This window comes from Spermophilus citellus (assembly GCF_964194105.1).
Source record: "Spermophilus citellus genome assembly, chromosome: 15".
In the NCBI taxonomy this organism is placed as follows: domain Eukaryota; kingdom Metazoa; phylum Chordata; class Mammalia; order Rodentia; family Sciuridae; genus Spermophilus; species Spermophilus citellus.
In genome coordinates, this window is record NC_138195.1 from 20912878 (window position 1) to 20927765 (window position 14888).

The following is a 14888-nucleotide window of genomic DNA, read 5'->3' on the forward strand; positions in this document are numbered from 1 at the left end:
GTCTGGTGTTTCTCTCAAAGACCTCACTTCGAAGGCTCTTTATTTACTGGACTTAGCATTCCCAGTGTGAAAAGACTAATTCCCAAAGGTTAAATGAAAATAAACACAGGCAACTACTTAAAATTGAGGCTGCCTGAGGTGGTGATTGTCAGTTAGGGCAAATAATAGGCTAACCAAAAAGCTTCAAAGAAAAGGCCTAGGAATAAGATGTCCACAAGGGGCTTAAGAAAAGTTCTAACATATTCCTGGGAGTCTGGAAGACCACATGCAAGCCCACAACCATGCAAATGCTCAGGCCCTCAGCTCTCTCCCCTCTTGCCTAATCTTAAGGCTCTGTGTAAAAAGGAAGTGAAGAATAAGGCAGAGTCAATAACTGTAGATGGGAGTGTTAAAAGGTGAGTCCCCACATGTACAAAGATCATTTCAGCACAGACTGTGTGACTTACTGGCTCCAAGCATTTAAGGAAATCTGCATTAGAATTAGCTGACCAATAATCTAATTGAGTAGAGACAAGAAAGAATACAGACTTTACAGCATTTGTTTAGGAAAGTTACTAAACAAACAACAAATAGCAACACTGAACTCTGATGAGGGAAAATCTCATTTGCGGGTTGCCACATTATATTATTCAAAATGTCCAGTTCTCAACAACAACAAAAAAGTAAGACATGGAAAGAAATGAGGTAATATAATCAATACCCAGGGGAAAAAGCAGTCAACAGTAACTGATGTTGGATTTACTAAACAAACACTTTAAATCAGTTATTTATGGAATGACATAATTAAAAAACTTCTGCACAGCAAAACCAATTAGGAATATGAACACAGAACCTACAGAATGGGAGAAAATCTTTGCTAGTTACTTTTCTGACAGAGGATTAATATCTAGGATATATAAGGAACTCAAAAAACTTAAAATCAAAAAAATCAAATAACCCAATTAATAAATAGACAAAGGAACTGAACAGATACTTCTCAAAAAGAAATACAAATGGCCAACAAATATATGAAAAAATGTTAAACATTATTAGCAATTACGGAAATGCACACCAAAACTATACTGAGATTTCATCTCACACCAATCTGAATGACAGTTATCAAGAATACAAATAATAATAAATGCTGGAGAGGTTGTGGAGAAAAAGGAACACTTTTACACTGTTGGTAGGATTATAAATTAGCACAACCACTATGGAAGTCAGTATGGAGATTCCTCAAAAGACTAGGTATGGAACCACCATGACTCAGCTATACCACTCCCCAGTATTTATCCTAAAGAATTAAAGGCATCATAGTATAATGATATATGCATACCCATGGTTATAGCAGCAAAATTCACAATAGCCAAACTATGGAACCAATCTAGATATCCATCAATAGATGAATGAATAAAGAAAATGTGTTGTATATACACAATGGAGTTTTATTCAGACAGAATTTGTAGGAAAATGGTGGAACTAGACAGCATTAAGTGAAATAAGTCAAACTCAGAAGCTCCAGGGTCATATGTAGAAATTAGAGAAGAAAAGGAAAAAGAAAGGTTCTGGGGAGTATCCCATGGAAAACAAAGGGAGATTGGTAGAGGAAAGGGACCAGTGGGGTGGGAGAAGGGGAAAGTGCTGGGGAGTAATATTGGCCAGATTTATATTGTTATATTGTGTGCATATACACATATGTAACAGCAAATCTCATCATTATGTAACAATACAATGTACCAATGAAAAATGTGGAAAGAGAAAAAATTAGTTATTTAAAATATGTTGGAAGAACTAAAGAAAACTGGCTAAGTAACAAAAGTGTAAAGATAACTCTCAAATAGAAATATTAATAAAAATTTGTTCCCAGGATGTAGGCTCTTTATTTACCTCTTTTATTGTTTCTCTTGCTGAGAAAAAACTTTTTAGTTTAAGTAAGTGCCATTTGTTTATTCTTGTTATTAACTTTTGGGCTATGGGTGTCCTATTAAGGAATTTGGAGCCCGACCCCACAATATGTAGATCGTAGCCAACTTTTTCTTCTATCAGACGCAGTGTCTCTGATTTGATATCTAGCTCCCTGATCCATTTTGAGTTAATTTTTGTGGATGGCGAGAGAAAGGGATTCAATTTCATTTTGTTGCATATGGATTTCCAATTTTCCCAGCACCATTTGTTGAAGATGCTATCCTTCCTCCATTGCATGCTTTTAGCCCCTTTATCAAATATAAGATAGTTGTAACTTTGTGGATTAGTCTCTGTGTCCTCTATTCTGTACCATTGGTCCACCTGCCTGTTTTGGTACCAGTACCATGCTGTTTTTGTTACTATTGCTTTATAGTACAGTTTGACCTCTGGTATCGCTATACCTCCAGATTCACACTTCCTGCTTAGAATTGCTTTTGCTATTCTGGGTCTTTTGACTCCCCACACCTCAGATAGAGCCCCAATATCCAGAATGTACAAAGAACTTAAAAAATTAAACAATAAGATAACAAATAATCCAATCAACAAATGGGCCAAGGACCTGAACAGACACTTCTCAGAGGAGGACATACAATCAATCAACAAGTACATGAAAAAATGCTCACCATCTCTAGCAATCAGAGAAATGCAAATCAAAACCACCCAAAGATACCATCTCACTCCAGTAAGATTGGCAGCCATTATGAAGTCAAACAACAATAAGTGTTGGCGGGGATGTGGGGAAAAGGGTACACTTGTACACTGCTGGTGGGGCTGCAAAATGGTGAGGCCAATTTGGAAAGCAGTATGGAGATTCCTGGGAAAGCTGGGAATGGATCCACCATTTGACCCAGCTATCGCACTTCTCGGACTATTCCCTGAGGACCTTAAAAAAGCGCACTATAGGGATACGGCTGCATCAATGATTATAGCGGCACAATTCACAATAGCTAGACTGTGGAACCAACCTAGATGCCCTTCAATAGATGAATGGATAAAAAAAATGTGGCATCTATACACAATGGAGTATTATGCAGCACTAAGAAATGACAAAATCATAGAATTTGCAGGGAAATGGATGGCATTAGAGCAGATTATGCTAAGCGAAGCTAGCCAAGCCCTAAAAAACAAATGCCAAATGTCTGCTTTGATATAAAGAGAGCAACTAAGAACAGAACAGGAAGGAAGAGCATGAGGAAAAGACTACAGTAAACAAAGACGAATGGGGGGAGAGAAAGGGAGAGAGAAGGGAAAGCATATGGAAATGGTAGGAGACCTTCAATGATACATAAAATTATAAGAGGTCATGAGGGGCAAGGGGGAGGGAAAAAAAGGGGAGAAAATTGAACAACAGCAGGGGAGCTAGAGAGGGAAGATGGGAGGGGAGGGGAGGGGAGGGGAGGGGGGATAGTAGGGGATAGGAAAGGTAGCAGAATACAACAGTCACTAATATGGCATTATGTAAAAATGTGAATATGTAACAGATGTGATTCTGCAATCTGTATTTGGGGTGAAAATGGGAGTTCAAAACACAATTTGAGTCAAATGTATGAAAGATGATATATCATGAGCTATGTAATGCTTTAAATAATCAATAAAAATAAAATTAAAAAAAAAGAAATATTAATAAAAAGACAGATATTATAAAAAAAATCAAATAGAAATTCTGGAATTAAAAAATACAATAACTAAAAATTCATTAGAGGGATTCAAAAGTAGATTATAGCAGGTAAAAGAAAGAATCCATGAATTTGAAGATATGTCATTTGAGATTATCCATTCTAAGCACCAAAAAAAAAAAAAAGAAAAAAGAAAAATGAACATAGCTTTAGAAACTTATGGGACACCATCAATGTACTAACATAAATAAATAATGGCCAAAAATTTAATAAATCTGATGACAAACATTAAACTCGCAAGCTCAATGAACTCCAAGGAGGATAAAATTTAAGTCCATACTTAGATAAATCATAATCAAACTGCTGGAAGGCAAAAAAGAAAAGGTGGAGAATAAAATGTATATTCAAGATATTTTAGGAAAATGAGACTATAACAATTTCAAAAAGGAAGTATAAGTAATGTATAAAAATACTGGGACTAATACCCATCAGTAGCCTCAAATCTTCACAACAGATATTCACAGGTAGGGAGGACTTACCCCATTTCCAGAATTCCCCAAAACTAACCTGTGATAATAAGACATTCATTGTGATCCAGCACCTCAGTGAAGAGCCGTGAAACAATCAATTCAGGATTGATTAAAAAGCGGATTTCTTCTTGCACAAGTCCTGCACTGGTTACTCCACCTCCAACAAAACGATTTGCAAAATCCACCTGTTTAGGAAAATGTGGCATGTTAAATAATGATCTAAAATACCAGAATTATGATAAAGAAGCACATGCCAAAAAGTTCTAATCTTTTTATTTCCCACGAAAATCAGTCCTCAAACGACTAATGTTCCCAAGGAGCCTGAGTTATACTTGTGTACACTCGTAGTTATATTTGTGCCTTACTTTTCCCATTTCATTGAAGTTAATATGTCTGCATGTTTCTTTGGATTCCAAAAGTGCATAAAGGACCTCAGAAAAATTGTTTATGGGTGAAATATTATCTAGGAACTCTTATTTAATAAACCTTATTTGTGCTCCCCTGGTCATAAGTCAAGGGAGGTCTTCTGCTTGAAAGGTTTTAACATTATTTTCCTACATCCATACTTAACCTCATTTTATATATTTCAGATGACTTTAATACAGCAATCAAACACTTGTCCTAAAGAACTGAAGAGTTTAGTAGTTGACTATTTTGGGATAATACCTTTCTTAATAATATTATATCTTTCTCTTCTGTGGAAGAATAAAAGGTATGGAATTTTTGTCCTAAATCACCAAATACATGAACATTACCAACTTATTTTTTGGGTATCAGGAATTGAACTCAGGAGGACTAGACAACTAAGTCACATCCTCATCCCTATTTTGTATTTTGTTTAGGGACACAGGATCTCACTGAGTTGCTTAGTGCCTCACTTTTGCTGAGGCTGGCTTTGAACTCTTGATCCTCCTGCCTCACTCAGCCTCCCCAGTCGCTGGGATTACAGGCGTGTGTCACCACGCCTAGCTACCAAATATTTTTTAAAAATATACCTAAGAAAGAAAGAAACCTGGTATAAGAACAAAAATTCAACTAAATTAATATTTCCAATATAGTCTGAAACCCATAGCTTTTTTTTTTTTTCTTTTCTTCAGTTCTAACTATTGAACCCAGGGTCTTGCAAATGATAGGCAAGTGCCACCACTAATCTATTCCCTCAGTCCTACATAAGATTTAGGTAAAAGTATTATGAGATGTACTGATGAAGAAGAGCTACACAATCCTTGTGAGAATGCACTCAAACTGCCAATGTTAATTCAGTTTATGTAAGAAATGGTGTCCATCTTAGCCTTAGGTTATTGTTAAGAGTTAGATTATACAGATACATATAATTTCTGTACATACATATTCACACACACAAGTAAAACAGAATTTACTAAATACTGTAAGAGAGGGTAATATGCTTTCCAACCACTGTAAATTATAAGATTTCTTCAAATTTGTTTGTATTCTCTGAGGTAACTGATACTAAATGATAACCTAAAGCTAATTTTATAATAGAGTAAAACAAGAATTATGAATCAGGTCAGGTGTACTGGTACAAGCCTCTAATCTCAGTTAATCAGGAGGTGAGACAGGAGAATCAAAAGTTCAAAGCCCCCCAGGGTAATATACCAAGACCCTGTCTTATTTAAAAACAAACAAACAAACAACAACAACAAAAAACCCAATAACTCCTGCCAAAAGAATGTAAATCTTTTGCTATGTGAAAGTATATAGAAACTTACAGAAATCAAAATAGTCTTTACTCTTTTGTGTGTATGTGTGGTCCTGGAGATTAAACTTGAGGGAAATATATAACAAATTCTTAAAATGAGTTTGAAAATCATATATTTGGTTTTGTATTCTTTTTCTTTTTTTGTGTGTGTGGCATTTAGGATTAAACTCAAGGATGCTCTACCATTGAGCTATAACCCTAGTCTTTTTTTGTTTTGAGATAGAATTTCACTAAATTGCTTAGGCTGGCCTCAAGTTTATAATCCTCCTGCCTTAGCATCCTGCGTCACTGGGAATATAGATATGCACCACTGCACCTAGCTGGGTTTGTATTTGTAATCAGCACTAAAAAAAGGGGGGGGGGCTGGAGGGCAGGGGGTGCCCAGTAACTCTTTAGCTTATATAGAAAAACAATTTTTGATGAAAATGTTAATTAGATTGGTTACTTAGTACTCAGCTCCTGGCCTCATAGGATTTGCAAGTTAGATGGATGGGAGTCAGGAACATAAGCAGAATGATAAGGTGATAATTAAAGAACATGTTAGTATGTATTTGTTACTTTTCATATAACAGAATTAACTAAATATGAGCATGGGAGGAAGATTAGGAAAGCTTTACAAGAGAACATGGCATTCGATCCAGAGTTAGCTAACATATAGCCTGAGGCAACAGCTATACAAGGGACACAGGGAGAAACCCAAATGTAAACAGCTACATGAGAAGAATTATGGTGGCTTCACTGCAAAATACATCATGTGGATAGTTATAGTTGGTGATAAAGTGGTTTGGGGTCTAGGGAATTTTTACTCAATTTTGAAGTTTCTGAGAAAGATTCATATGACAACTGGACCTGTGTCTTAGTGTGATACTTCAGGCTACAGTTTAAAAAATAAACTGGAAAAGTGTAACATTAAAAAAAAAAAAAAGCAATTAATCAGATGACAAGCATTATGAGAGCAGGGGCAAAGTAAGGGGGGAAGACCCAGCAAAGAAATGAAATTAAATGAAATGAAGTGCATTTGAGAACTGAGACCATACTGAGTGCCTGCAAGTGTAATTCTACTAGAAATACAAGTGAGAGACTAAGGAGAGTTGAGATCAGTATAACTTAATTTTTACTGGAATAAGTTACAGAACAAATAAAATACAAGCTCTATCCAACTTATGTACTATTTGATAATGATCATGAAATACATGCAATGTGAATGCTATTGTTTACTGAATAAAAGGTCAACAATTCATTATTTGCAAGGTGTACACAGAAATAAATGCACAAAACTCAATATGCCTCTAAAAACAGGGGTCTTTAAGAAAATAAAAGTTTCTGCTACTTAAAAAAGTTCTTAATAAAAGGCTCTCTATAACAGGTGATAGACCTGTTCTAGTACATGAAAACAAGCATATTATTGTTTCTTTATTTTTAATCACTCATTTTATAAGTTTCTTTACTTTAACGCTACTTTATTCAGATTATTCAGCTTCTGAATTATAACTTGATGAAAAGAGAGAAATGATAACGCTCCTTAGAGAGGTTTTGTTGTTGTTGCCATTCAGCATAATGTAATTTATGTGCTACCCAAGGAGCTTTGAAGCATTGCAATACAATATTCCCTGATCTCCTGGGGAGATATAGCATGGGTTGGGAGAACAATTAATAGTGCTAGAAGCCTTTATGGTATTCTTTTAATCTACTGAGGTCTCATATTTCATCTATAATATATTCCACGAAGTGAGGAGAATCTCAGCTTCAACTGTTGTTAAGTAATTCCCTGTTGAATTATACTGTAATAAAAGGTCAGCATTCCTGTGGTGCTAACTAAGAATAACTCTGTTCAGTTCATATGTATTAAGAATACCCCAGTTTACCCAAGACTTTAATGGAGAAAACAATCTCATAAAGAAGGGAATGTGGGGGAAGTAATATTCATTTCAAACAGTTTTTAAGTACATTTTGAAATTATGTTTTTGGGTAGAAGAAAAAATATATGATTGTACATATATTAAAATATTTTTTGGTGTTTTTTGTTTTTGTTTCTACAAATGTTAAATCCAGGACAAACTGTCAATTCAATTTTCCTAAATACTTTTGTTTACAAGTTCAAGTAATTACTAGGAGAAGGTGATCTGAAATAAAACACAATTCACTTCCTTTAAAATTTTAATTACAGATATGTCTAAATAAAAGGCCATTCTAAAAAGAATCTGATTCATCAGTCATTTGGAACATATGTATATCATAACTATGCACAAATCAGTCTAGTTAAATTCAACTATTTTCTCAACATTGCTTTCTTTATAGCTTCTAACCCAATATAAGCACCAAATAAGGATCTAAGAAGAAAAATCCCCAGTATAAATGATATAATACACAAGCTTCTTTCAGAGAAAACTAAGTTTACAATGCTCTTACAAATGGGATAAAAACACAAATCACTAATATATTGTCTGTGATTAGTGAATTTTTTGAAAAAAATGCTATAAATCAAAAGCAAAATATATGCTCAGGTTAGGTATTATGAGGTTTTAAAGCTAAATATATGAAGTGTTTTGTTAAGCTCTTTTGCTAAAAATATTTTTTTAACTAATGACAGTTACAAAATAATTACAAAGATTGAAGAATGCACAGAATTATGTGCTCTCTAACAGGAAAAAAGACATTAGCAAGCATAGCTAGCTCATGTGCTTAAAATTGTTATATATAGGAGAGAAGCTTTTCTTATCAATCAGTTTTAGATGTCTGCCTCCTAGACCTAAGGCTGTTGGTGGCAGAAAAACATCTCAAGCTGGTCATCATTTGGGGCAGGGCAAGAGCCTTCAAAACAAAGAACAAAACTGCCTGTGACAGCTTGTCAAGAACATACCCTGGGAACTTCTCCACTGTCAGTCTACAATCAGTGTCTGAACCAAGAGGAACTGATGTTGTCCAGATCTTGGGACTTTCTGTCAAAGGCTTTTTAAAGAGGCACATGTAAGAAACAGAGAGCATACACTGGCAAATAACAACATTACCAAGGCTGTCAAAGTGATCTGTTTGGTGTTTCTTTCCATTCTGCCATGATGCTTCTCTGCATTAAATCAGTTTAGGAGACAAATAAACAGCCTTTCAAATTTCCTTTTGTCAGAAGCTTGACAAGAAAAAAAGTCTTCAACATGCGCACAAACAACGGAGATTTACCTACCTGTAGCATGCCTTGTCCATTTCCTTCTATGGTACCTTCATAAGTAATATGCAACCGTGTCAGGGGTTTGTCACATCTATAATATAAAAATATATTCCCTTAATTTTTTGTTAATGATAAATAATTCATTACAGACAAATCTGAAAATATAGGTATCTAAAATATTGAAACAATTCCAAATCTCAAAAGCCAGAAATAGATGACTGCTGTCAATATTCCTGGTACTGAATCTCCCAAACTTTTCCTTCTAAAAATCTATAAAGAGGGGTTGGGGGTGTGGCTCAGCGGTACAGTGCTCGCCTAGCACATGCAAGGTCCTGGATTCAATTCTTAACATCACATAAAAGTATATAAATAAAATAAAGGTATTGTATCCAACTACAACTAAAAAATAAATATTAAAAAAATCTACAAAGATACATATTTAAATTAAAATTAGACAAGACATTGTTTTGAAACCTGCTTTTCCTCCTTTTAATATCAAAGTTTCTCTTCTGTTAGGTAGCCGAGAAACTTGTTAAGACATAAAAAAATGAAGATCTATGATATTTAACTATTATGCTCAAGTTCACAGTCTAAGAAAAAAATGTAGAAAATTTGGCAATAAATCATATACAATTCTCAATGGGCTCTATTTACATGTGTTCGTGAAGGGGTGTCTTGATGAAAATACATGCTATACAAATCTTGATCTGTGACATTTTCATATTAATAGATGAAAGATGAACCTAGGACCTATAAGTCACTCAGAAGACACAATTGTTTTCCTTTCAAAAATGCTACGGTCACTGAGGTGTTGACCTGCCTTATAGTATATTAAAAATCAATTTAAATAAATTAATAGCATTTGGTAATAATATTTTTTCTTTACAAGATTTTTCCCCTTGATTTCTTACTGCATAAAATATATAAATTAGCTGGGTACAGTAGCACATGCCTATAATTTCAGTGATTCAGGAGGCTGAGGAAGAAAGACACCAAGTTTGAGGCCAGACTCAGCAACTTAGTGAGATCTTCAGCAACTAAATGAGACCCTGTCTCAAAAATAAAAAAGAGTAAGGATGTACTCAGTGATAAAGTACACCTGGGTTCAATCCACAGTTCCCAAAATACATACACACATACATAAAATTATAATAGAATGTAGTAGAGATTAGACCCAAACTCCTTATGTAAGGGTAGCAATAACTTTTTTTGAAGGAGAGAATGATTACATTTTAAAAAATAATAACTTAAAAGGTTAACTGGGAAGCACTACTTATTTACTGAGATCGGCTTCCTAATTTTAATGAGTCCAAATATATTTCTAGCAAAACTTCAGTCTAATAGACTGTTAACTTTAACCCAAGAAGGTAATTCAGTAGAAGTTTTACTCTAAGGGCTTCATTTGTATTAACTCATTTAACTCTCAAAATAACCCCATATGATCTCCTTTGGAAATAGAAAACCAAAGCACAGAAAGTTTTTAAGTAACCTGCTCAGGCAAATAAACAATGTAGCAAAGATCTGAACCTAAGTAATACATCTCATTGGTCCAATTAGACCATAATTTTAGAAAAAAGTATACAATCCCTTGCAGACAGTCCATAGGTTTGATTTTTTTTTAAACTTCCTTTTCTTATTCCTACTTTCCTAGCCATTTTATTCAGAGACCACCTGTGAGGATACTACTGAAAACATAAAGAAGCATGGTCCAGAAATCTCTGGAATGTCAGTCAGGACTTCAAAACAGAACTCCCATCAATTGGCAACTATTCTCCATGGCTGAAGTTGTTAACTTTATATTATAGTTCTCATTGTAATTATGAAATTGCTAGAAACTATTTTTATTTGTTTCAAGTATTCTTCAACTTCCCAACAGGTTTCCTATTTCAGTCCCAGCAAAGCTTCTACACTCCTGTCCCAAGAATCAAAGACAAATGATTCTGGCTCTCTGCAATTAATGAAGCCTGGTTAAGTTATTTGCTGATGGGATCAAAGGGCTAACTAATGTTATAGAAACTGGGATTCAGAAAAGCCTTGGACTTTCTGGCACCCATGTAGCTCCTTATTCTTGACAATCAACAATCCTCATCTCTTCTTCATCCTCCCTTCTTAAATGCATATGCGTTTCTGGTTCTGTGCAGTCTGGAAGACTACTTTTAATTACATTCTCCAACTCACTTATGAAGCAGCTAAAACAAAGAAAAAAAAAAGAGATCAATGAAATATAAATAAGTTAGAAAAAGTACCAAATTAAATTCTGCCTATGAAAGTTAAGGGGATAATCTTTGTTTGAGGGGGGCGAAGTAAATATATCTCATTCACATGGCAGTCTGCAAGTCTCTGCATTTTGACCTCTCCTTATTTCCAACAATGATGTACAAATGTGTGACCTTTCACACTGATGTCAAATAGGCTCTGTGAATGATCTATAAAATCAACAACAAAGTGGTATGAACACAACATTTGTATTCCTTCTAGAGATTAATAGAAAAGTGAAGAAAAGCAACCTTCTGTACTTTGGTCTGGCCAGATGACATAGCAGAATGTTACTTTTAGTTCTATGCACTATATTGAGAGAAACCAATGATTAGGAGGAGTATGTCAAAGCAGGTTTAGAATTCCCAAAAGAGTATACTATGGACTTGTGTTCACTGTTAGAACTGTCAAGAAAATATTTTCAAGATACTGAAGGAGGGGTGAATGTTGAAGAATATTATATATTAGATTTATTCTAATTCCAGAAGGAAGAACCAGGAATGGAAGGCGGGCTTATTTTGAGAAGACAGACATTTTTAGGGAATAAAATGTTAAGTTATAACACAAGCATCCACTAATGGAACAGACTGAGGTAAACAGTGAATTTCCCATCAGTGAAGTTGATCAGTCTCTATCTGTTGAAGGTATTATAGAGGTGATAGTATTTTTGGTAGGCAGATGGACTACATGACTTTCAGGGGTCTCTCTCATTTTTGATATGCCATGCTTTCAAACACTGTATATGCTGTGCTCCTTTTCTGGCTCTATTACTCCCCACCCTGCTTTTCAGGTTGTTTAATCTTTTTATCCACTTTTTAATCATCTCAATTATGCACTGAAGTAAGTTTTTCTTCACAAACACCTCTGATGGATATGAAAACATCACAGGAAAGCCACCTAAGCAGATATCTTCTCAAGTTAACTTCCTTTAAGAGTGATTCCCCCCATCACTAATTTCAAATAAAACAACTACAAACTAAGATAAAAATTACTAGTGAAAACACCGAGGCAGTGGTTAATATAAAATGCACATCTACAAACATACATACATGTAGTATGCTTGATCATGTCCTCGCCTATTTAAAAAGTCAATCCACATTTTTAAATGCACTGGAAATTTCCTCTGGAAATGTATTAGCTATTTCAGAGTATTGAAGATCTTACCATCTGAGTTAACTCAGACCTCCTCAGTGTTTTCAGGTAAAGAATAATAATAATCTTAAAATCCTAATGAATTAGCAACAACATAAAATCTGCCAAGAATACAGAGAGCCAAACTTAAAATTCCCCACTTAGATAAGTTCTAAATAATTACTGTTTATATTCCAACTAAATTTAAAACTTTCCCCAATCTTGTGCTCCAGAAAGAAGAGTCATAAAATACAAGCACTAACCAAAAAAAGGGTAAGGAAGAACATTTAAATATTGGTGTTCTTACTTAATATAGTGTCTTCACACACAAAACTCCTTAATTCTAAACAAAACTTTGTTTCAGAAGACAAAACTAAGGCAGAATGGTAGAAGCCAAAGAGTTGCAGATTTTGACTGAAGTTGCAACTTTTCTAACAATGAGAGCTACTGATAGAGCATTTATGAGAAAATATTCCCAGAATGAGGGCAGTTATGAGGTTGAGTGCCTATCTTTCTAAGGGCTATAAATCAAGTCCTCTCATGGTTAAAAAAAAGAAAAAAGTCTAAAGGTATAACACTATTTTTATTATTATTACCTTTCCCATTCTGGAAAATCTTCAAGACTCTGTCTTGTAAATGTCACCAACCCAGTAGGTTCTACAAAAGCAATAAACCAAAAACACACACAAAGTTAAGTTTCAATTGTGAATTATCTGTAACAAATGAGGAAATACTGATTCTAGTACACAGACTTGGTATACAGTCCTTCAGTATCTGTGCGGGATTTGTTCTAGAACCCTCCTTGTACATACTATAATCTGTGAATGTTCATGTCCCTTATATTTGCAAATAAACCTACACACATCCTTCTATATACTTTAAATCATTTCTAGGTTACTTAAAATACCTAATAAAATATAAATGCTAGCTAGGATGTTATAGTGCATTGCTTAGGAAATAATGATAAGGAAAAAAGTCTGCACATGTTCAGTACAAATGTAATTTTTTTTAAAGATTATTTTTAATCCATGGTAGATTGAATCCTCAGATGGATCAGATACAGAGGGCCAACTATACAGCAGAACATTGATATAAAAGAGTTATCCTTACATTAGGAGCATCATCTATAAAATGTAAGCCCTTAGTAAACAAAACTATACGAGTAGCAGCACAACAGAAGGATCTAAAGCTGGCACTTTTTGGTGGCATTTTAAAAACTGAATATACTTTTAAAAAGAGCACTAAAAATGCACAGTTGCTATAGCATAAACAATAAAGACAATTAAATTCCAATTTTTACACTCCTTTTGAAAGAAAAGCTTTAACCCTACACTCAAAGACTGGTGCTTTATGGTAAAGTAAAATTTTTCAAAAGGAAATCTTTGGCATGTCTTTTGGACTTAGCACAACTAAGTCCAGAGCTTAGATGATTGGCAATTACTATACTTTTAAGTATGCATATTAACTGGAAGAGGAATTACTGAGTCCTAAGAGTTTAGAGAAGAAAGATGAAATTTTAAAGGAGCAATACATTGAAAGGCTCAAAATTAGTGCAGTCGATAATTTTAGAGAATAGGATCCTTTCTTGGTTAGGATTACTTTTTTATTTTTTAAGCCAGTGGCAAAAGCAAAAAATAAATCTGCTGGCCAGAAGTAATCTGTCTGCTTCAAATAAAAGAACAAAGTAAAAAGGCCATGCCATTTCTGTTCTCTTTTGTTAAAAGAAAGAAAGAAAGAAAGAAAAAGCTCTTAAGCACAAAGAGTGATGTCAGGAACTATTAGTGATGATGGTGTCAAGCCCAACAGAAGCTTGGCCATAATTTCATTCTTGTAGATAATACCACATTTCTTTACTCCCAAGGACAAGCAGTAACGACTCAAAAATTACATGGAGCATCTACATTAGTAAACAATTTTTGTTAACACAAGTCTTAAAATATTCTTCAGATACTAACTTTAAGACAAAAGGGTAGCATATTTAAAACTCCCAGGAGGCCAAACAACCCAAACATTAGAGAAGCAATTCTATTAATAGGAAATTAATGTCTATTTTATCATTCAGTCACTTGGCAAAGAATATTATTAAAAGTCCTTCATACATACTGAGAGAGACCACAAGAAATTCATAAATAAATACTGCTGGCAAAGCAAGAGAAAAGGCAGTATAAGGTTCTCCAGAGAAAATTACTGACAAAAATGCCTTGAGAACATGTCCGTTAGCTTTTTCCATAAAGGGGCAGAATTTACCTCAGAAGAGGGTATTTTGGTTAATCAAATACTTCTTTTAATAAAAATCACAATATGTACTATATATGAATCATCAATTTTAAACATGTGACTATAAGATACTTTATCTAAAACTATATTGCAAATAATAACTCAGAAAGCTCTAAAAACTTTGACTCAAGATTTTCATTGTGAATATAAAAGTATAGATGTTTAACCATAATGAAAAGTTGGTCCTGTTGAAATTATGTTTAATCAGTTCTAAAATGCATGTTGTTTCACCTATTAAGTTTCTGAAAATG

At 34.2% G+C, this 14888-nt stretch overlaps 1 protein-coding gene across 2 annotated transcripts in view; it reads right to left on the minus strand.

Moving 5' to 3' along the window:
* Nucleotides 1–14888, minus strand: part of PARG (poly(ADP-ribose) glycohydrolase) — a 119749-nt gene that overhangs the window by 39729 nt on the left and 65132 nt on the right. For both annotated transcript variants that reach the window (XM_081268837.1, XM_081268836.1), the window contains exons 11-13: nucleotides 12957–13017; nucleotides 8989–9064; nucleotides 4128–4275 (exon numbers count right to left, since the gene is read on the minus strand). In XM_081268837.1, coding sequence (XP_081124963.1) covers nucleotides 4128–4275; nucleotides 8989–9064; nucleotides 12957–13017 — 285 coding nt within the window. The remainder of the gene's footprint in view (nucleotides 1–4127; nucleotides 4276–8988; nucleotides 9065–12956; nucleotides 13018–14888) is intronic.